At 39.9% G+C, this 24,363-nt stretch overlaps 1 protein-coding gene across 2 annotated transcripts in view; it reads right to left on the minus strand.

Annotated features, from left to right (window-relative positions):
• Positions 1-22,981, minus strand: part of dtx2 (deltex 2, E3 ubiquitin ligase) — a 66,999-nt gene extending 44,018 nt beyond the window's left edge. Inside the window, exons 1-2 of one of the 2 annotated variants that reach the window (XM_063031377.1) lie at positions 22,607-22,981; positions 11,939-12,503 (exon numbers count right to left, since the gene is read on the minus strand). In XM_063031377.1, the coding sequence (XP_062887447.1) occupies positions 11,939-12,503; positions 22,607-22,937 (896 nt within the window). In that variant the 5' untranslated portion in view covers positions 22,938-22,981. The remainder of the gene's footprint in view (positions 1-11,938; positions 12,504-22,606) is intronic. The other variant, XM_063031378.1, reaches the window with a different exon arrangement.
• Between the last annotated feature and the right edge of the window lie 1,382 nt (positions 22,982-24,363).

Here is a 24,363-nt window from a genome sequence, read left to right on the forward strand (position 1 = left end):
TGAGCATAAAAGGTACTGAGCTCAAAGCCTTGTCACCTATATCACTTGGTTTCACTTTGTAAGAGGTGACAGCATTCAAGCCCTGCCACTGCTGTCGTGCATCCTTCGGTGATTCAAGTTTGGTCCGTTTCAGGTTTCACTGAGCTATCTCGGACATCCTCCACAAATAATCCTTGCTTGATCCCCATCATCCACAAAATCTTTCAGCAAAAACGATCCAAAAACAAAACCAGACTGAAAGACAATGACAACAGCCAGCTCTGTCTAACCACAAGTTACCAGACTGACCACCTAGCATCCTGCTTTGCTATAAATATTTCCACGGATAATATCTTTAGAGTTACTCCTTTAGACTGCTCTAAATCTTGAAGAGATCTTTAGGACTCACTGGTCTCTGTTCCTGCCTCAGCCAGTTGCCAAAACTATCATTCATGAGTCTTATTACTTCTGGCACAATTACTCCAATACTCTCCTCGTCAGCTTTCTTTTCATCTTCCGGTGTTTCTGGTATTCACTAATCTACGCTGGATCCGTTAGCAAAGCATCCAATTTAAAATTCTCAGTCAAGTTTAAATGCTTCCACGTGCTGATTGCACATAATTTTAAAATGGCATATATATATTATACATCTTTTGCTGCTTGGTTGCAAACTTGAACTACTTCTCTATATCTCTCCGCTATTTGAAATCAGGGTTTAAGAACCTCTCTCTAGCCAAATATTTAATAATAAGTAGTGCTGGCTTCCTACTGACAATACCAATGAAGACTAGGTACACAATACCCTGGTGATGGCAATGGGGTAGAGTTAATGTGCTAGATGACTGGTTTGCCACATAGGTATGAGTAACAAATATATCCCAGAGGTGGCAACTTCACTTAAGATCCATTAATACTCAAACGCTGGGCTGAAAAACACAGGGAAAAATTACAGCATACTACAGCCATCAATGTAGATACAAATTATTGCATCAGTATGTTCTATCAGGTGATTGCAGAAGTTCCTTCAATTCATATTTGAAGGACTAGAAGATACAGAAGTTAAACAGATAGTTAAAAAATGATGGAAACATGTCCCATGACAGATCGCATCTCTGAGGAGAGAACCAGAGCCAAAACCTTTGGTCAGTGACATTGTTTTAGAACTGTAAAAACTAAGTGATAAATAACCGTTAAGGCAAAGGGTGAAGGAGAAAAGAAAAACAGTAAAAAGGAGAAATTAAATGACGGAAGTGTAAAGTACTACACAAGACAAATTAACCAAAAGCAAAAACAATGAAAAAGGAAATTGAGACATTAACTGAAATTACAGTGAACAATACTGATGCTGGTAATCAGAGAAAAACAGAAAAGGTAGAAATGCTCATTGCCTCCTCCAAGAGGACAGAACCTTGTCGTGGTTTGGTGGCTTGTGTGCCTCAGTGATATGGAGAGCTATGTTGGCTGGAGTCAGGGCTTCATGCTTTGGCATTTGGTAGAGTTACCCATGCCAAACAGGTCAAAGGGTAGAAGACAGACTAAGAATGGTCCACCAGTCCTCCAGATTTGAGGCATCAGCTCAGGGCTAACAACCCTGACTGGTAAAACAAAATAGCTATAGAAACAGCAATGAAGAATCCTTCTACACCTGAGTGCAACAATACTTAGTGTCTCCACCCAGGAAACGTATGCCTGATAGAGTGAAAACAGAGAGGAAGCTACTCCATTGCTGCCTTAAACGGCAGTGCCATAATGGGCAGCAAGTTAGCTCATTGTCTGAAATTGTTGATCTTTTGTGTTGAGTCTAGAAGACAATAATATGCCTGGATAGTGCCTAGATAGAAAATAGCAGTGCTATTCCTTAATATTACATTGACCTTTACAACAACAGTACAAGCAGCCAAAAAAAGATGACCAAAAAGGAAATGGAAGGGGAAAGTGCAGCTCAGAGCCTTGCCTACAGATGGAACAGACATTCAGAATGTCTCTGCAGTTCAATCACCCAGTCTGCCTTTGTTCTGCTCAATGCAAACTCAGCAACTTGAGCAGTATACTATAGACAGCAAATCACATTAAGTACTTAGAGTAGTCAATTTGGTACCTCAAGCCTGATCCTTCATTCCATAAAATGTTCACTGATGTGAATTTTTATCTCAACTTTCCATTCTTGCTTACACATAGTAATTTTTTTACCCTATGGCCATCAAGTATCTGCCCATCTCTACTGTAAGATCAAAGACTGCCTTCACTGTTTGAGGAAGACTATTCCAAGGGCTCCAAGAGAAAATATTGAACCTTCTTGATTGGGAGATTCTTTTTTTGAACAGTGATTCCTGTTTCCAGATTCTCCAAAAAGACAAAGTCTGCTCTCAACATTGACTTTTAGACTCTCTAGGATCCTGTACATTTCATTCACCCCTTCGCACTCCAAATTCCTGAGGAATTCTATCACAACTGCCTGCCCATTCCAGTTATCAGTCTAAAGAACCTCTAAATTTCATTGGATTAGGGTCCAAATTATGTTTTTTTATTGTGTTGTTCCATGTAGTTTTTAAGCTTTCTTTATGCTGGCTTACATGTTACAATTTAGCTAGAAAGATCTTGGCTTTGGTTTTTATTTCCCCATAAGGTTAGAATTAGTGTAGAGGAGATAATCAGCAGCGGGAGCAGAACACATTGGTGGGAGCTGATTATAGGCCTTTAAATAGCAGTGGTGATGCAAGGTGCAGAATAAATAAGGAAATTAGATGCACATGCAACAATAATAATATAGTAATCATAGGGGACTTTAATTAGTACTTGCAATGTCTGGAATCTACACAAGATTCCTTCCTTGGTACACTGAGGAGAATCGACCATTTTAGATTTACCACTGAATAAATTGTTCATTTGTAATTATTGGAAAGGGGCCCACAGAAAGAATGACCATAAAATAACAGGAAGTTCAAAATTGGGGTACCTCAGTCTGAAACATAGACTTTCAATGTAAATACCCTTGAAACTATTTGCACTGGTAAATTTATATCAAACAAAATTAAAATTGTCTTGGGATATTAATAGGAATACATTCAAAAATCTAGAAAATAAGCCAATTGCCAAGGATGCCAGGTTGGAGTTTTATGATGCTTTAAAAAGGGTTCATGAAATAGTACTGCACAAGAACAGGCCCTTCAGCTTATGATGTTATGGCAAATTAATTAAGGTAATGACATCTCACACATTCTGCCTGTTCATAGTCCATATCCCTTTATACAAGAGCTTTTTAAATGCTTCTATCACACCTTGCCTCCAACCACCAAGTTCAACCCTTGAACTTCCTCCATGCCATGTTAAATGCATGCCTCCTAGTATTAGACACTGAGCCTGAGGGGATATTGGCTGTCAATTTAATGATCTTCTGTCAGGAAGATCATTAAATGGTTAAAAAATGGTTTTTTAATAGTTTTTTAAATTTATTAATGGTTAAAAAAATATTGACCAGAACAAAGGGATTTGCAGGTACATATATATTAAGTCACTGAAAGATAGCATGCAGGTGCAGCAGTCAGGAAAGCAAATGCTATAATGGTCTTTACTGCAAAAGGATTTGACTTCAGGAGTAAAGACGTCTTGGGATATAGGGCATTAGGTAGGTTACACAGCTGAGTTCCAATTTTGGTTTTCTTATCAGAAAAAGAATGTACTTGCTGTGGAAGGAATATGGAAATGATTTAATCGGATTGATTCTTGCAATGGTAAATTTATTTATTATTCAAGAAGAGTTGGGAAAACAAGGCCTTTATCATTAGAGTTTATAAAATTGAGAGTTGTCCCAGCTGAAAAATTCAATTTTTTTAAGGTTTGACAGGATAAGAGGAAGGATATTTCCCTTAGCTGAGACATCTAGGTGCGACCAGGGCAATTTAAGATGGAATCTAGGGCAAATTTCTTTACTTTGGTATTCTCTAGCCCAGAAGTCAGCGAAGTCAAGTCATTTCTTTTATTCATAATTCATGATTGATAGATCTTTGCATTTTAGAATAATCAAGGGACATGGGCAAGTAAGTGCTTTTGAAGAATGGAAAAGTACGCTAGAATTGAATGGCCTACTTCAGTATATTATCATCCTCAGTAGATTTGGCCCCAGAATAGACATTTCCTGCCAACAGTAGTGACCTCATTCAGCATATCCTTCAGTTGGCCAATTCTCAGTTCTGATCCCTTAACTATACCATCGGCCGTTAGTAGTTCAGAGCCTTTCCCCAAAACACATCAGCATTTCTGCTGGCCTCCCTCTCACCTACCCTGAAACATCACTTTGAAGTGAATATGACCTCTAAAGATTAAAAGATTAAAGTCTGTCATGAGCCTTGTGGCCCATCAGGCCGGAGCTTATGCTGCTTCTGTGGTGTGAAGCCTCTAAACTCCAAAGATAATTCAGGTCTTGCTCATTCGCCACTGTCACCGGAGTAACTGAAAACATTTTTATTTTGTTAAATGGTTCTTAAAAGAATGTGTTGTTTTGTTACAGGATGTGATGAACAGTGAAAGCAATTCTGTGATTGACTTGGCTTTCTATAATCTCTCTTCCTCCCATAAATTTAGAACTAAAAGGGCAAGATAACAGCTCAGCATTGTAAACTCTCAGTCCAAGAACAGTGCAGAGCTAGCAGAATTTTATATTGGTAGGAAAACAGAAATCAGGACAGAAGAGAAACAATGCCAGACAATGCAGCCTGGAAATTTTGGTGGTAGTTGAGTGTGAGGAGAAGGGCATTTTGATTGAAGGAGGTAATGGGCAGGTGAAGAAAAGGGAAGCTGTAAGAGGGGAGTCATAATGGAGAATGGAAAGGGGGGGGGGGGGCAAGAAGTGACCAGAATTTACAGGATCAATGTCATGCTACCCAGACGGAATACGAGGCGCCGGTCTTCCAATTTGAGAGCAGCTTCATTGTGGCAGTGTTGGTGGCCGTGGAGCAACATGTCAAAATGGGAATGGAAAGTAGAATTAAAATGGGTCGCCAGCAGGAAATCCCACCTGTTGTAGCAGACACAGCAAAGGTGCTCAATGATGCTCAATCTAAATCAGGTGATGTTAAAAGCAGGCCACTGAGTAAATACAAAAAGCACCAAATGACACTAAAACCACAAATATTATACAAAAGCTGCCACATCCACATTCATTTTACTGTCTGTTCTTACCACAGACAAGAACCTTCAACTGAATCACTTGATTTGATTACCATAAGTTCTGGTGTATAAGCCAATCCCCATTTTCAAGGTTAAAAAAGTGACTTTTTCATCTTACCTTTGTATAAGCCGACCCCTTTTGTAAAGGTTTTTGATTAACCAGAAAAGATCACAAGATCCCACATGCTGGTTCTCAACTTTGCCGGATCTGGAACCTGGAAACTTTGTGAACCAGTACCTGCTAAGAAAACAGGCCTACACATTGTAGAGCGAATTTTTAATAAATAAATCAGGGAGGGAAGTTTTGGATTAGGTTCCCAATAGTAAAGAATCCTCTGAAATGTAACCCCCGTGAAACCATTTAGCACCCATCGTAATCTCATTAAAACATAAGACGGGGTGGCGGGATCAGTACGTGTACTCAGTACTGAGTTTGCGACCACCATGTACAACAGATTAAAGCGAATGCGATATGATGCTGGCTTCAAGCTGAAGGTTGTTGATTTTGCTAAAGGAACGAATAAACCTGCAGCTGCTAAGAAGTGTAGTGTAAACGAGAAACAAGTGAGAGAGTGGAGAAAGGCAGAGGACACGCTGAGGGAAATGCCAGAGACGAAATGTGCAAACCACAGGAAAACATGCCAGTGGCCAGAACTGAAAGAAAAGGTTTTAGAGTGGGTGAATCACCAGCGATCGTCTGGATACATTGTTACCAGAGAAATGATTCGAGTTCAAGCGTTGAAATGGGCCGAAAGACACTGTAAGGTCAGCGAAAATTTCAAAGCTATGTGAAGTTGGTGCACCTGATTTATGAATAGACATGATCTTGTGTTGAGACAAAAAAACAAAGATTGCTCAGAAGTTGCCAAGTGACCTTGAGAATAAGATTACGGCCTTCCAATCGTTTGTAATCAAGCATCGAAAGGCACATTCCTACCCGCTCTCACTGATTGGTTACATGGATGAGACACCAATGTTCTTTGATTTTGCTGGCAACCGCACTGTCAATCAGAAGGGGGAGAAAACAGTCCTTGTCAAAACAACTGGACACGAGAAGCAACATTTTACTGTCGTGTTAACGTGTATGGCTGATGGGACCAAACTACTACCCATAGTGATTTTTAAGAGGAAAACATTCCCAAAGAAAGAAAAATTCCTGCAGGGTGTTGTTGTTTACGTTCAAGAACAAAGCTGAATGGACGAAGTAGGTTGCTTGAAGTGGGTTAAAGAGGTGTGGCATCCACATCCCGAAGGTTTTAGGAAGGAAAAGTCGCTACTTGTCTGGGACATGTTCAAAGCGCACGTCATGTGAGACAAAAGCAGCATTGAAAGCTGAAAATACAGACATTGCAGTCATCCCCAGTGGTTTGACATCTGTGTGTAGATTTCATAAGCCCATTTTCTTTTGTATTTGACTCAAAAACAGCTAATAAATACGACCTGTCTTCCGTGTATTCATTTTTCCAAAGTTGGCACCCTCTCATAAGCTGACCCCCTAACTTTTAGGACCAAACTTTAGGGCCAAAATCTCGGCTTATACACTGGAATTTACGGTAATTCCAAAACTTCTCCAGGCAGTTGCTAGCACACTGTAGTCTCTTGCCAAATTCACTGATTCTAAAAATTGGCTGATAAAATAATGCTTTTTCCTCACTCAGTCAAGAATCTTCACATGGGAATATCCAGCTTACAGCTGCAACACTACTGAGCAACACAGGCAAAGAAATAACTGATAGCAGGACAGGTCTGAAAGCACCTTCTTACCTATTGTGCAGGTAACCAACAAGATCTCATGTGTGAATGACCAGGTGATGAGGCAAGATGAGGATGTGATTGAAACAAATCTGAAGGCCGATACACCGACCAGGAGAGAATGAGCACAGAAATATGTGAAGAGGTCAGTTTCACCATTCAGTGTGATTAATGTGGAATGAAATGTTTAATGTATTAAAAGCACAAAGTCTCAGCAAGAATGAGCCTAACCTAGCAAGGGATAACAATCCACATGTCAGTGCTCACCTCTCACCCTCGTTCTGTGCTAAGACATTCTAAAGAGATTATCTGCAAGCACCCACAGTGGATTGAACGCAGGCTGACAGCTCTTCCCTTCCACCCACACCTTTCCTTCTTGCAGCAGTTTGACTCATGTATTCCAGAAATCTAGTCATGAATGAACCCACGCCTGAAAGCAAGTCAAAAATCTCTTCAATGCCTGCCTCAGTCAAACTTCAGCTGCAACTCTCATTTACTTGCCAAATTCCAATAATCCTCAAAAGTGTATCAGAAACTTGAATCCACACCTCTCCTGAATAAATTACAATGATTCATACATTCTTGTTCAGCTTAAAGCGGTTAAAACTCTTACTGAGACACTGAGACTATGCCTCCTAGTTCTAAACTCACAGTAAAAGAAAAACCTTCACTCTTCCTAGCTAATCAAACCCACTCATTCTTAAATTTTAGAGAGATTATTCTAGGCTTCAGAGTATGTAGTAGGCTAATCAATCTTGCTGTAAAAGATAAGAGTATCTCAGGAATTAATTGAGTATAAAAACTGAAAACACCCAGCAAGTCTGACATCATTTGTAAAGAAAGAAATTGACTATTTTAAGCCAATAGCCTTTCCTCAGAACTGATGAAAGCTTTAACGCTGATGAAAGGTCACGAGCAAAATTTTACTTGTTTTTCCTCTCTTGACAAATGCTGTCAAGAGTTTTATTTCTGATTTCCAGCACATGCAGTTCTTTTGTGTTAATCTAGTAAATCCTGAAACACTTCACAATAAGTATACCTTACCTCAAATAGAGACCACATGCTGCTTTGGCAATAGTTTGCTCAATGGCATCCTAAAACATAGGGGTCTCAAGGACAGACAAACAAGTCAGTAAATCACCATTTATGGCCTATTAATGCACTGAGGTTTTAGAACAGAATCATCAGCTGATTATTCCCCAAATAGCTAATGAAATGATTTTGATTGCATTTGATTAAATTAATCCAAAACCCCCTGTATACAGTACCATGCAATAGTCTTAGGCACATGTTAAAAATCTGTAAAGTGAAGATGTTTTCAAAAATAATGAAATGAAGCGTTTCTAAATATCAAAAAATTAATACATAGACCAGTTAAAAAAGCCGAATCAATATTTGGTATGACCATCCTTTGCCTTTAAAACTGCATCAATTCTCTTAGGTACACTGTATTATAGGAAACCTAGCTGGAGCATCTTGGAGAACTTGCCAAAGTACTTCCAAAGACTTTGACTGTCTCACTTCTGTCTTTCCAGGTAATCCCCGACAGCCTCCATGTTGATATGAGGGTTCTGTGGAGGCAATACCATCTGTTGTTGAAATCCTTGTTCTTCTTTTCACTGAAGGTAGTTATTTATGACCTTGGCTGTGTGTTTGGGGTCATTGCCCTGCTGCAGAATAAAGCTGGGACCAATCCCTGCTCATGTTCTGTGATGGATAAGAATCTGCTTGTACTTCTCAGCACTGAGGATTCCGTTACTTCTGAACAGATCACCAACTCCATTTGCAGAAATGCAGCCCCCAAACCTGCAGGGAACTACCACCATGCCTCACGGTTGGCCATAGCACTCTCCAGTTCTTCTATGGACAAACTTCCTGTTTGAGCCAAAAATTTCATATTTTGATTCATCAGTCCAGAGGGGAGTCTCTTGGCTTTGTTTCCACTTCAGAGGTATGGCTTTTTGGCTGCCACTTCTGACAAGATTTCACTGGAATGCACAGGGGGTGTATTTGTGCTGCAGTGGTTTCTGTGCAAGTTCAGAGCTGACAGGAGTGCTGGAAGGGACATCAGTCTGCTACATTCAGTCTCCTTGGCCAACGACTGCATTCTTCTTGCACATTTCATTGTGCTTCTTCAGAAGAGCTTGGACAGCACATCTTGAAACTCCTGTCTGCCACAAAATTATTGCTTGGGAGAGACCTTGCTGATGCAGGATGATCACCTTGTGTCTTGTTGCTATGCTCATTTTTGGCGTGGTGTAAGAATTGATGATTTGAAGGATAAACTGCCACATCTGCTACACCCTCTCCTTTTAGAATGAATGTCCTTTGCCCAACTTGATTCCTTCTACACCCATTTCTGTTTCAGTTAATCAGTTTATCATTCAACTCATGTCATTGATCATTAGCACCTACTTGTTATTTGTTTAATCATGCACTGGGCTATATCTCTACAAAGTAATCAGGTTTTTATTTTGAAAAGTGGTCTATTATTTAATGTCCCATGATCCTCTCATATCCCCTTTGCCAATCACCTGTCGAGCTCTTGGCTCTATCCCTCCCCCTCCTGTCTTCTCCTATCATTTTGGATCTCCCCCTCACCCTCCCACTTTCAAATCTCTTACTAACTCTTCCTTCAGTTAGTCCTGACGAAGGGTCTCAGCCCGAAACGTCAACTGTACCTCTTCCTAGAGATGCTGCCTGGCCTGCTGTGTTCACCAGCAACTTTGATGTGTGTTGCTTGAATTTCCAGCATCTGCAGAATTCCTGTTGTTGTTTGTTGTTATTATTTAATGTTTCTTTCTTTGACAAAACAATCCCTAACATTTAAGATATTGAAAAATGAATGTTTGGAAATCTAAAATTTCTTTTCTACTGATACACTAATGCAAAAGATTAAAAAGAATGAACATTTTAAACAAACTGTATATACAAAAATCCAGGGTGTCCAATACTTTTGCACAGTACTGTATAACAATGAGGAACATGTTGATTTATCAAATGTACAAGCTTTTCTAATCTCTTCAATAGTGACACACCAGGTGTAATTATTGCTAAGAGTCTAAACAACGTTTCCCAAACTGGGATCCATGGATGCCCCAGCTAAAGGTATGGTTCTAAAGCATAAAAAAAGATTGGGAACCCCTGGTATAAACAAACAAACTCACTCAAAAAAACAAGACCACTTTATTCCAGAACACAACAGCATAAAACTACCCCAGCTCCAGTACCTAGTATTCTTTCACTAGGGCAGAACAGCAAGTTCTGTCACATTGGCTCTGGTAGGTCACAGTATTATGTTGTGAAATCGACATGTTGCTCAGAACACAGTGTATGAACTGTGACATCTGATTTTCCCAGTGACTTTAACCATTTGGCAGCAAATGGGTTTCTACCTACCAATTAACCAACCAACACACATCAAAGTTGCTGGTGAACGCAGCAGGCCAGGCAGCATCTGTAGGAAGAGGTGCAGTCGACGTTTCAGGCCGAGACCCTTCGTCAGGACTAACTGAAGGAACCACCCTGAATAACTTAAAATCATTTAGTAATTAACCATAAATATATTAGTTTCCAGCTTTAAAATACCTGCATAAAATGGTCAGCAGATAGTTGTTTAGAACCAAGTTTAACACAAGTATTGTCATCAACATGTTTCTGGAAAATTAGTCAAATCCAAATAAGTCTCTGACTGGAATTTGGATTCCCTGGGCCTCAGTGTGTCATAAATTGTTATAATCAGTTCTTATCAGTAATGTTATCAAATGTGAAAAATGAACTGTTAACACTGAATATTCATGCTCTCACCACTGCCTCCCAGACAAAACATACTCAGATGTTATCTTTCACAACTTGGGAGTTATTCCGTGAACCTCACAGTCAAGGATATATTTATATTTAGGAACAAAGTGTGTTCAATGAGATCCCCGACAATACAAAGATATAGTATCCAGAGGCTAGGATTAGTCATCTGAATACATGAATTTGAATCCCATCGCAATGGTTGGGCAATTTAATTATAATGAACTAAATATGAAATTTAAAATCCAAGTTTGTGTCATAAAACCACATCTTTTTCACTCATAATTTCAGGCTAGGAATCAGCCATCCTTATTCCCTCTATTATCTCGATCTAGACCAAAGTGGCTGGTTTCTGTTCTCTTAATTTTGGGTAATTAGAGATGTCAATAAATGGCAACACTAACATCATAGGAATTAATAAATGCAACATAAAATATACCAGTTCAAGTTTAAATGTTAGCAAGATTCCAGAAGAAATGTTTTGCTCATCTTTGAAAAGTCTTCATGCAATCATTAATTCAGGACCCCTTTTCTCCTGGGTACAAGTAAACTTTTCTAGAGAAGATCTCTGAAGCATCAGTGTTAAAAAGAGAATATCCTAACTAATTCACCCCAAACTCCATGTGCAGCAGTCTACTCTGGTTCCACATCTGAAAATATTTGACTGTGAAAAACAGTGTTCCTCTCTCTAATCAATATTCTGCTTCCCCCTATACCCTCTCCTTTTCTCCAATTATGCCTTGGCTCACACATCTTTAGTTTTCACTGATCTACTATTGGCAGCTAAAAAGACCTAGTTACCAATAGTGGATCAGTGAAAACTATATACGAGAAACACACATATAATAACTTCCCTTGAGGTACTCCATAAAATCTTCCTCTTTGACCAATATCAGATATAGCTACTCTGAACTTTTGAAAGGCATTACAAGAATGCAAGACGTTGCAAGCACATTTAAGGCAGATGTGTCACAAAGATGGAGCATTTTAGTTTGAACACACTACATATCCATAGCAAAAATCAGGCTGCTATAGAACACAACCATATAGTTTGCTACCAAACTGAGCAGACACAAGATGTGTTAAAACATTGATTTGTATCCCCTGAACCCAGGGCGCATCACCAACTTATTCTCAATATTTCCACATGAAGCTTAGAGTAAGGTTCATGCCAACTACGTTCTGCTATATCATGTGGAACTACAAATTAATATAGTGCATTCAAGCTTTAATACGATACCTTGAACCATTAGTGACATGCGAAATGGACGCTGTAGGTAACCCTGTTGTAGCTATTGCTGAGCGAGGCCCATGTAGATTTCCCGTGGGAACTGGACCCACAGATACTGTTCTCTTACTGTAAGGAAAGTATCCATGGTTAGGAGACATGATCTGAGAGGACCTGCTGGGAGTCTGTTGAGAAGGTCCTGCCAAGTTGTAGGGAGTATGTCGACTACGATTTAAAATAGGTCCTGAGGCTACATAAGGTAGGCACTGATGACAAGAACAGTTTTGACCTCTGTGCAGTGGTGGATATGGTGCATCAGAACATCTTTGAATTCGTCTCCGGAATCCAGTACTTCTATTTATCTGACATAGACTGGCCAAATCCACCATATAGTTGTATCCGAAGTTCCCTAAATCAGCTACTTGTTGTCTTCCAGTGAAGCAATCCTCTAAGAAAATAGAAATGGCTGTTTCATAGGCTGTCCATCCACCTTCATCGTTTTCCCATTGCCATACCAATCCTTGTCCTGGTGCAGTTGACTGAGCATACAGTTGCCTCCTGACTCTTCGCATTCTTCCTGTAAAAATTAAAATAAATTAAATTCAGAGAGAACATGGAAGGAATAGAGAAGATTAAATAATCAATATTTTTCTTTGGGATATGCCGCTTGGTAGCCAAATGACATCACATTTATTTTTCCTCAACTGTACAGGTGTGCACCGCTTCACATCCATTCAGACAACGCCCGATTGTATATATGTCCATAGTACCAATCAGAGAACATGACGTAGCGGACGTAACCAATCTTGTGGATCGCGTGTCTTTCGAAAATATTACCGTAAAGTACATCATGGCTTCCAAATGCAGCAAAACCACTCCTAGTGATAGCAGCAGCAAGAGGCAAAGGACAAGTATTGATTTGGAAGTGAAACAAAAGGTTGTTAAACAATATGAAGGTGGAAAACCAGTGAATGCTATTGTTCAGGATTTAGGCATGTCACACTCGACAAACACAACGATCCTGAAAAACAAAGAAAAAATTCTCGAAGCTGTTAAAGGATCGGCTTCACTGAATTTAGTCAATACAGGTACACTACAGTACTCCATGTACGTTAGCTAAGTATATAATATGGTGTTTGCACAACATCCAAATCACATAACGTCCGATTTCACAGAACGTATCGTGGATGTTAGTTAAGCGACGCATACCTGTAAGTTGTTCCACCCCAAGTTTTTGTAACGGAGGTAGTTAATTAAAATCTTACAATATTTAATTTACATTGCCTATCTTTTCTACTTTCTTAAAACTATTTAGATTATGCTGGGGAATATTAAAATGCTATATCCCTACCTTTAATTTAGCTGTCAGATATAGAATGACAATGGTTTTATTTGCTGTTTCTCACCTTTTGCCTGCTTGTGTCCTCCACACAGCCTGCTTTCCCATTTTTTTGGGAGATCAGGACGTTTTGGCCACAATCTGTGACTAATATAGACTAGAAGTAACGTTGATCCCACCTGTCTAGCTTACTAACCTGAAAATGACTCATTTTATTCTGGGAAAATGAATAAAGAACTGTTTTTCTTTAACAATTGCTCTGTGACTCTTCCAGGAGCAGCTGAATCACTTGCCATCCTCTTATCTGGGAAGTAACCACAAGAATGCTGATTTTTTTTTCACTATTACATCACTTACTGTGTGCGAGTTAGTCTTGAATGATTCACTGACTTTCATTGCAACATCCGGAGCTTCCACAGTGAAATCTATCTACTTAAAAGGCCAACTTTTCTTCAAAGGTTTAGTTGGACCCATGTTAGAGCATCAGTACATTGTTGTACTCTAATACATGTAATGATTTGGAGTTTGCATTCTTATACAGTACTCTATTTCCTGTCTATTACTCTCATTTAGAACAGTGCCTCTACAAAAGCTAGATAAAAGTTAAAACATTTGCTTCATCTTTGTTAGAAAATGATTACTTTCAATTTCAGAACAGATTTGGCTGACATGGAATCTACAGTCCTATTTTACAACACTCAGTTCAGCTGTACAATCCCTTCTAACACTAACATACTCCCAATAAACATGCAATTTCACTTTACAATTGTCCATTACAGAAACAACCATGAAATGCATTTAACAATCACTTCTGCACATAGAGTTTCCGGTTATTCTTTCCAACTTCCTGTGAAGGCTGCAACTTTTAAAACTAGCACATATCTTCCTGCTTACATGTCAGTCAGAATTCTTTTTATCTATTTTTCTGAACTGTCCCATCCTGTTGATATCACAACTCAGCCCTTTCTCACATTTCAATTAGAATGAATTAAAACCTGTACCAATAATTTTAAGTTTGGAAATAATCAGGACCAAACGAAGGTACTGAATCCCTGTCAGATTGCAAAACTACATTGGCTACTCAAATCAGTCCCTGAAAGGGAGAACAAATGAAAAAGAAAGTCCACTTCAAAACAAAGTAGTCTTTTATCAGCCATTTCATGAAAAAGGTTACCAGGATGGCTGCCACAAGTGACAGCAAAGTGCACTTAGTATGCCTAATCCTAAAATTTAATACCACAGATGAAAACTGTGAAACATAGAAAATAGGTGCAGGAGTAGGCCATTCGGCCCTTTGAGCCTGCACCGCCATTCAGTATGATCATGGCTGATCATCCAACTCAGAACCCTGTACCTGTCTTCTCTCCATACCCCCTGATCCCTTTAGCCACAAGGGCCATATCTAACTCCCTCTTAAATATAGCCAATGAACTGGCCTCAACTGTTTCCTGTGGCAGAGAATTCCACAGATTCACCACTCTCTGTGTGAAGAAGTTTTTCCTAATCTCGGTCCTAAAAGGCTTCCCCTCTATCCTCAAACTGTGACCCCTCGTTCTGGACTTCCCCAACATCGGGAACAATCTTCCTGCATCTAGCCTGTCCAATCCCTTTAGGATTTTATACGTTTCAATCAGATCCCCCCTCAATCTTCTAAATTCCAACGAGTATAAGCCTAGTTGATCCAGTCTTTCATCATATGAAAGTCCTGCCATCCCACAAATCAATCTGGTGAACCTTCTTTGTACTCCCTCTATGGCAAGAATGTCTTTCCTCGGATTAGGGGACCAAAACTGCACACAATCGCTTACTACTGGCATTTCCGCACTACAAAATTAATCCAAAAAAGAACTAATTTTGTTTGGAAACTCTTAATGTTCCTGTGATCCACAATTGAACATTCTTTGCCTTCAAACAAAAACACTGCACAGACCTACAAAAGTCCATATGTTAGCTGCAGCTATACAGTACTACAAGCTCCCTCAACATGAATGAAACAGCAGAAATAAATCAAGTTGCTTTTCCTCAGAACTGGGAACTGGGACTTGGGAAAGAGAAAAACAATTGATACTCAAGCCAATCTTGCTCTCACTTGGCCTCATGCTACACAGACTGGCAACTTTGTGGATGCTACTCTCCACTTGAGTCAATATTACCAAGAGGCAGGACAGGCTGTGGAGACTGAATCATCTTATTGCTCTCGGATCAAGTAATAAGCACTTAGATACATATTCAAAATTTCTTGATTTCTGATGTGAAGATTTTTCAGAGATCAACCAAAGCTATGATCAAACTTGTTGCCCTGGATGCCTACTTTAATAATACTTTCTGCGCACAATATGAGTTTGAAATCCCAAGTACTTCAAAACAAAAATGTGAGACAACTCATAACCTCACCTGCTTAAAAAAATACTATGACCGGAACCATCTTATACCATTGAGTTCATAGTGGCTGTAGTTTCATTCATCAGTGCCCAGTAAACGAAAAACATTTGTTTCAAATTTCATAGCACATTACCTTTTTTAGCCTAATATTGACTTTTACAGCATTACCAAAGTCTGCGACCTATATTTAACTATATAAACGTGCCTACAGGTGAATTCTAGCAATAATCTCTCTAAACCAAAGTGTGGCTTTAACTAGCATTTCATCTTTTGCTGCTTTCTGGAAATAGGCCTATCCGTTTTTTTTCCTCAGTTCCAAACTGTCCCAGGTACATTAACACTATATTGCTAAAATCAAAATGGGATTACATACAAATTTGTGCAGTATACAAGAACAAAGTAATTGTCTGTCAACCTTCAAAATTATATTTTGCTATGCCTGCATGTAAAATTAGTTTCAATAATCCTTATCTTTGATCTTTGTTATGTTGACCTGCTTCTCACGTACAAAGAAAAGGGCAATATTCCAATACAATATTCCACATTGACAACAAGTTGTCAGCACAACATTCTGAAGTGCAACATTACGAATCACGTTGAACTAGGAGCCATGAACTGGTTGAAGACATGCTTCTCCAGATGCTTTTCTCATCCCCAGCACCCATGTACTTCAATGACCTTTTCTTCCCTGCACAATTGTCAGCACCTCAAAAAATTCACTACAGTATAGATACTAATCTGTGCTATCCTTTCTCTGCTCAGCTTTCCCTTTCCCCCATTGTAATTACTGTCTCCCATTCTTCCTCTAATCCCCTTCCCCCCCCCAACTTTTGCATTAGTTCCAGGTTTGAACCTTTTAGCCTCAAATTTAAATCTGACTTGGCTAATTATAGATCAGAAGACTAACCAACTCCTTGCAAATTTTGACAACTTGCATTTATGTAGCACAAAATCACCTCTCAGTCACAACCCAAACCACACTGCACATAACTTGCTTTGAAATACTAGAGTAGATGGCTGCTTGAAGTGTATTTGGTGACTGGTTTGCACACAATAGAAACCACAACAAAAATGCAATGACTACACAGCAATAACATTTTTGATGGTTTGTGAGGGAAGGATACAGGGCACCATTCTCTGCCAAAGATTTAATGACCATCTTGGTTTTGTGTCTCCCATGTACAGTAACACCTCTGATACACAGTTGCTTGGTTCTACATTGAAGTGTGACAGCTTCCATTTAATGTCTGCATCCTGATGCCAGGCATAAATCTACGAAGTTCTTACTGCTGCCAACTTATATTAGTGTTATACACTTTTTTCAGTATACATTGATTTCATGAGATATTTGTAATTTCATGTCCAATATATGTAACTGCAGCACCACATCAAATTTAACTTAATTCAGCGTCTGAATTGTTGTACAGCTGTACTGAATTATTAGCACATATGTGTGACGATAGTTTACCCAACCATTTTAGACTTGCATACAGAGGCATGTGAACAATGGTACCAATTATTTTGTCAATGCTGTATTTGGCCAAACTCATGAAGACATGCAGCTGCCAGCAACAACAGCCCCTCAGTTGCCTTACAATACTGTTTCAGCCCAAGTATTTCAAACTTCAAGTATCCTGAAGGGGCTATGTCTGTCACACTGAGTTTATTATCACTTTGCTAACACCATCTGCTGTTCCTGAGATTCTTTGTTGCTCGCATTTCAGATTTCCAGCATATTGTTTGAAATTTAATGCAGAGAAATACTATGCTCCAGGAAGCACATTTAAGTGACAGACTTAAAAAAAAACCTGAGCGTTCAAATGCACGGATGTTTGCTGCAAGAGGCGAAAAGGTGCAACATAAATACAAGCCAAAACATTTTACATATAAAGAAATAGGTGCCAAATCAAAGTGAGGCAAAATGTGAGACTTGGTTGGAGTGATATTTGAGAATGATTTAAAGATGGGGAAGGAGAAAGGTCTGGAAGCAAATTCTATGGTATAGAACCAAGGTTGCAGACCAATGAAGAAACTGAAGGAAATTTTCAGAATGTTTCACTGATGGTGGAGATCTCAGGAGGAAGCAGAGATAGATCACTCACCTAGCACTTCTGGCTATTATCTCTCCATTATAATAAGGTGGTTTCGTCAACAGTAAAGATATACCTGTGACCGACAGAGTGGCGGGGATAATGTCAAATCAGCTCATCGCTCAAGGGCAATTACTCATGACCCGGCTGAGACCCAATCTGACAGATGGGGACTTCAGATCTGGGCCAGTGATAGTGTCACCAAGCCACTCTTGGATGTCAACTTCAAAACTCCAGAGGAGCTTAATCAAGCCTCGAATTAGGAGAAATTTCTCCACGCAGTGTGATTTATTGCAATTCTCTATTCAGAGGGCTGTGGAGGCTGTCATTGATGAAAAACTCAAGATCAACAAGTTTGGATACTAGAAAATCAAAGAATGATGTAGGAAAATACTGATCATCGCCCATGAATTTGCTGAATGGCAGGGCAGATTCAAGAGACCAAATGACCAATCCTGTTCTCACTTCTTATGTTTTTAAATCAAATACAATGAAGCCCCCCTCCCCAACACTCGGAAAACACACGTTCTCTTATTTTCAAACGTAGTGGAAATAAGATAGGCTAGTGGTAACCAGGGAAAGATTCCTCGCTCATGTTTGACCTTGAGATTTCACAGAGCCTGGAGTAAACTTTGAAGACTCCCTGGATGACTGCCTAATGTCTGCAAACACTGTGCCCTGCAGGACAGGGTGTACCCAAGGATTGCAATGGAAGAGTCCAGCGCAATGACTGCAAGTTATGTGGGTATGGCCATGTCAGGACACTGAATGACAAACCTGTGGGAAAGCTCTTTGAATTTAGACCTCTGTTTGCCAGATGTTCACAAGGAAGAACCAGAGCTGGGCTGGGAGGAAAGGTACCCAAGTCAATGATGGTGGTCCGTCCAGCTTTGTTCTGTGGTAATTACTTTAATGTGGCAGTTATAGAAGACCTGAATGCCCCACTAGGACATTTGCAAGTGTGTTAAGAGTCGACAACAATGTTATGTATGAAAACTATCAGAGGCAAGACAGGACAGATACTAGAGGACCACGTGGGTAATTTTTCAACCATAAGACCATAAGATATAGGAGCAGAATTAGGCCATTTGGCCCATCAAGTCTGCTTCACCATTTAAAGACCATCCAGATGCTCTGTGGTCATCAATAATACGACCAGTACTAATATCTATCCATAGTATCCTTCTGCCTTAAGTCACATATTTACAGATACTGACTGCAACGTTGCAACGGTAAACCAACCATCTTCCTCAGGCACAAGTTAGTCAAGTGACAAGTTCCCCCTAAAGGCACCTTGTCATTTGACTAACTTGAGCCCGAGGAAGGCAGTCAGGTTTACTGTTGAAACACTGCAATCAGTATCTGTAAGTACAAACTCCATTTCCAGAAAAGTTGGGATATTTTCCAAAATGCAATAAAAACAAAAATCAGTGATATGTTAATTCACGTGAACCTTTATTTAACTGACAAAAGTACAAAGAAAAGATTTTCAATAGTTTTACTGACCAACTTAATTTCTGGAAATGGAGTTTGTATGTATCTGTTAAAGCCAAAGGATACTATCGATAGATTTGATAACCTGTCACAAAGCTTCCACAGTCATTGGTATTAATAATTGGGAATTATAAACACCATTTCTAAATTCAAATCCCACTGTGGGAGATGAACTCATTATTCAATCCTCTCGTAACTTGACCTCTGTGCTACCACCAAGCTCTTTGTAAGAGTTCACTGGTCTTACAGCTAATCAACTTTACTTTATATTCTTACAGGAACTATTTTCAGCATTCTCTATAGAACCAACAACTCAGCCATAGCAGCAATCTGAAATAAAATTCTTAAAAGTCTCAACAAGTCTGGCAGTATCTGTAAAACTAGACAGTTATCAAATCAGGATGATCTTTCTTCCAAACTGAACAGAGGTGGTTGGATTGCTCTTTGTGGAAAACAGTCAGTCTCTGGCATAGCAGTCATTCACCAATTTCTGCATCAAGTAGAAGTATTGTACACTGCTTCCGAATGCATCATAGAGACTAAAACTTTACAACGTAGCTGAAGGTGAGGAGAAGAAAATTTCTCTGATAAACTCCCCATGATGTCCTGTGTTGAGGAATGTGCATGATGAAGCCAACAGTTTTAGGTTTAACACAAGCCTGTACAGAATTGTTTCCTCTATGCCTTTCAATTTTACTCAGATTTCTCAGTCAAAAACTCCTTCATGTTAAGGACAGTCACTTATCTCATCTCTAGATCTGAGCTTTATTTACTCATATTTAGAAAGCAGTTGCAATGAGCCCGACAGACAAGAGATCACAGGTAGGTGCAGCCTCTGGGCCATGTGGACAAATTGATTAATTTGACTTCAGGTGATCCCATTGGTGACACTTTTGAAGGTGTTTAAAAAAAAAGAGCTAATCTAAGTGTCAAAACACCATTAATCTGGAACCACTGTGCCTGTTTGTTACTGGGAGTAGCTTTTGATGTCCGATTTTAAGCAGAGCACACCATCAATTGTTTACTTTGACATTGCGGTGTTCGCCGAGCTTAGCAATTAGCTTGCTGACGTTTTATTGCCAGTCGCGGTGACATCCTTAGTGCGTAGCAATTGCCAAACTCAGCAAACGCTGCAACATCAAACACCTTGACCCATGCTACCAATATCCAACATCATACTAGACAAGATTTTTCAAGACAATTGGACAGCGCTATTGGGGGAGAAGGTAATGTGTAAAATCTTGATTGCAAAGACTTGAGTACAAAAAAACTATGCTGATATATTGGTGCTCTCTGTGAACATTCTCCACTGAAGTTGTTAAAGTTGGGAAAATATGAAGTCCTCAAGATCCTAATTCAAATAACAGAGGAATTAACTCCAGCATGCCAACTAATATTTAAACTGATTAACACCACAGAAATAGCATTGCACTTAGAGCATACACAAACTGCCTTACTTCCTACTTCAACAACAATACTTCAAAAACACTTCATTAACTGTAGAACACATGGGATGATAAAACTACTAAATTATCTCAATTCTGGCAAGGTCAGAGGGTTGTAAAATTACCACCACTATTCAGGGCCAAAGATAAAAAGCCATATAACCATATAGATTGATCATTGCAATAATGCCCTGAGGTAATAGCAGAATAATTTAGAAAAATAATCACAAGATAATTGAGCAGAATTTATATAGTTTTATAAAGGGGAAATGTTTGACCAATCTGCTAGCGTTCTGAGGCTGTAACAAAAAGGACAGATAAAAGGGAACTGGCAGATGGAATATATTTAGATTTCTAAAGAGTCGGTAATGTGCCCAGTTGCTGCAGACACTATGGCTTGGGAGAGGGGTAAGGGTGGGTCATTTTCATACCAGCAATCAAGGATCAGCGTCAGGGCCTCAGTTATTAAGAGTCCATATTAATAACGGGTGACAGGACCGAATCATTAGTGTAGATGGCTGCAGTCATTTACTGATGATACAAAGATAGATGACCTAGTAAATTGTCAGACAGGTCTAAAGGAATTAAACGCATGACCAAAAAGTAGAATGTTGGAAAATGTGAAGATATGCACTCTGAATGAAAAAGTAACTATTATTTAAAAGGGAAGATACCAACAACACAAAGGGATGTTGGAGTCATTGTGCTAAAAACAGTGTAGTCAAGTGCTGTAATTCGAAAAACTAGTGAAGTGCTGCCAATTATTGCCAGTGGTACAAAATAAAGATGCTTTGCTACAACCGCATAGTTGTATCAAAATATCTCTATGGTACATCTTTACTGGTGAAACCATGGAGTATTGAATACAGTTCAGTTTCCTTTTTAAGCAATTATATCATTTAATTGAAGGCAGTGCAGAGGTCACCCACGATTCCTGGGATGAAAGGAATAATACGCAGAAAGATATAATTTACACTTAGGAGTAACAGAATCTTATTAAATTGATCTTATTAAAATTCAAGTTTCTGAGGTGGCTTGATAGGTCTTCGCTGAGAGAATGTCTCCTATGGGAATATTTAAAATAGAGGGCATTGCTACAGAATAAGGAGTGAACTATTTCAAACAGAGACCAGTAGCAATTCTTCTCTCAAGAGTTATATCTTCTCTACTACTGAGAGCATTGACAAAGTCCAAATATATTTAAAGAAATGAACAGAGACAGACTTCAAAGGCATGAAGCTATGGAGAGACCACAATGAAAGTAGCTGGTTAGCCACCTTAATGAATGGTAAAGCAGCTTAAGGAGCTGACTGCCTTGCTCCTGCTGTTTACTACTTTTTTTCCTTACACAAAATCCAAAAACATCAACTGCAATTATCAAGTCTGAACCTCCTAAGGAGATATGCATTTGTTAATTTCTTTACTTATGTAATTCCTAACTTTAAGACTGTAAAAATTACATTTATTTTGGAAACAAGTATAAGTACTTCCAATGAAAAGATTCTCTACCTCAAAAACTAGACGTCATAAATATACTAAGAAATATGTAGCCCGCTGGAAACAATTAAAAACAGAAACAACGAAGTAACTGGAACACATCTGTTTAGAGATGTCGTTAATCTCTTATAAGGCTTCTAAATATCAAGGTTTAAAAAAATAGTGGATTACCGCAAAGGAGATATGAGAAAATATCTACAGATACGTGATTTATAAAGTTGAAGACAAGACTTAAGTGCAGTTACCTCAGGTACACTAAAAACAGCACATTGTAACTAAATACTATATTTTAAGTAAACAAAAGGCTATTCTGACGTGAAGTTATGAATATTGAGCAATAACTAGACAACAGCAATAGAGAGCCGGACATGCAGAACAGCATTAAATGGTAAATACGAATCGACGGTAGCAGTAGGTGGCTGAGTGGCCGTACCGGTGTCCTGGCGGAACTGGTGGAGTGTAGGGATATCGATTATATAGGGGGCTAGCCAGGGGTCGGCCTGACCCAGCGCGATGCTCTGGGTTCCTTTGCCGGTGGCCGCCGCCGCCGCTCCGTGTAGCTGCTGCAGGCTGCGCTCGACGTGCTCGCTCACTCGGCTGCTGTAGGGCCTCCAGTGGCCCGCCTCGTCCTCCCACTCCCACACCACTACCTGCGGCCCCTGGGCCACCGCCACCGCCACCGCCCCCGCCCCGGCTGCAGGGAAGCTTGAGGCGCCACCGCCTCCCGCAGCCGCCCCTCCGCTTCCGTACGCCGAGGCCGCCATGTCGTGCTCCCTTCCCGGAGTAAACCGCGAGCGACACCCACGGACAACTTTCCGATCTAAGCTCCTCCCTCTGCTGTCTCCAGCAAAAAGGGGGGGGGACGGCGTCACCGCGCTGCACCTTGGGCAATGTAGTTTATTGTGTCAGGATTCCGAGGAGCTCACATCCAATTTGCCCACTGACGGACTACAACTCCCATGAGCACGGTGACTCGCAGTCAGCTGACGGTTATGGGCAGGTGCGAGTGTAACAGCGGAGCTGCGAAACTTGGTGGAGAACTTTTCATCATTCTGTTGTTGTAGTTGTTGGGCACCAGGAGAGAACTGCGTTGGGAATGCGAGCTCAGCAATCACAGAAATTGTGGATTGAAAACAAAAACAAAACGAATGTTGGAAATGTAAAATTGTAATGGAAAAACCTTGCAGGTCAACGGGCATCTGTGGAGCCGGAAAAAAATATTTCAGCTCAAAGATCGTTGCCACAAAGTGAAACTTCGTAGCTTTTATGGTCCTCTATCTATTTTCAAACGCGTATTCAATTCATCCCGGAAGTTTACACCCCACATTTAATCATTGCTGGGCCTCTTCATTTGGGGTAGCGGTTAGCACGACATCATTACAACTCGGGGCAACGGAGTTCGGAGTTCAGTTCTGGTGTCCCCTAAAAGTCTCCTTTGTTCGTCCACCCCAAGAACGCCAGGGTGTCCTCCTACAGTCTAATAACCTTCCCGGTAGGTTAATTAATCATTATAAACTGTCCTAAACTAGGCTTAAAAGCTCGTTGGGTCGGAAGTATATAATTGATGACCCAACTGTTCAATGGCTTGTATTAGAAGAGATTGTGGATAAATAACATCGCAAAACTGAAAGAAAAGGAAATCTACAAAAGGACATTTATGATGTAAATAAGAGTGACAGAGGGGGTCATTACTCGGTGCTGCTCCCATCTCCAGCAATATAGGCTAGGTCTGCACATTCTCCCTGTGACCACGTACCTTCCCCTCGAGGATCAGGTTTCCTCCCTAGTGCAGATAAATCAATTGGTTACTGTGAAAGGGCAAAATAATCAAAGTTTCGCTTTTAGGCCCCTAAGGAAAAACGCTGCAGAGGTACAGGGATAGAATTGATAGGAGCACTGCTGAGATTTTGTATGGTCACAATGGGATGAGTAACCTCCTGAGTCATACAGTAAGCAAGTAAAAACGACTTGGTGATGGGGGTTAACATTATCTGCTTTAAATCTTCCTCTAGCAAAAACACTCTTTCAGAGAAGTATACGGAAATTCAGGATTATTTACCCCTGTCAATCTCCTCATTTGGCTGACCTGCCTTCCCAGAGAATCTACAGTATATTCCATTGATAGCAAGTAAGTTCTTCTTTAGGTCGAAACCAAAATTGTGTGCAAAACCACAGGTGTGGTTTCAACAA

The sequence above is a fragment of the Mobula hypostoma genome, chromosome 23 (genome assembly GCF_963921235.1).
Source record: "Mobula hypostoma chromosome 23, sMobHyp1.1, whole genome shotgun sequence".
NCBI classification, from domain to species: Eukaryota; Metazoa; Chordata; class Chondrichthyes; order Myliobatiformes; family Myliobatidae; genus Mobula; species Mobula hypostoma.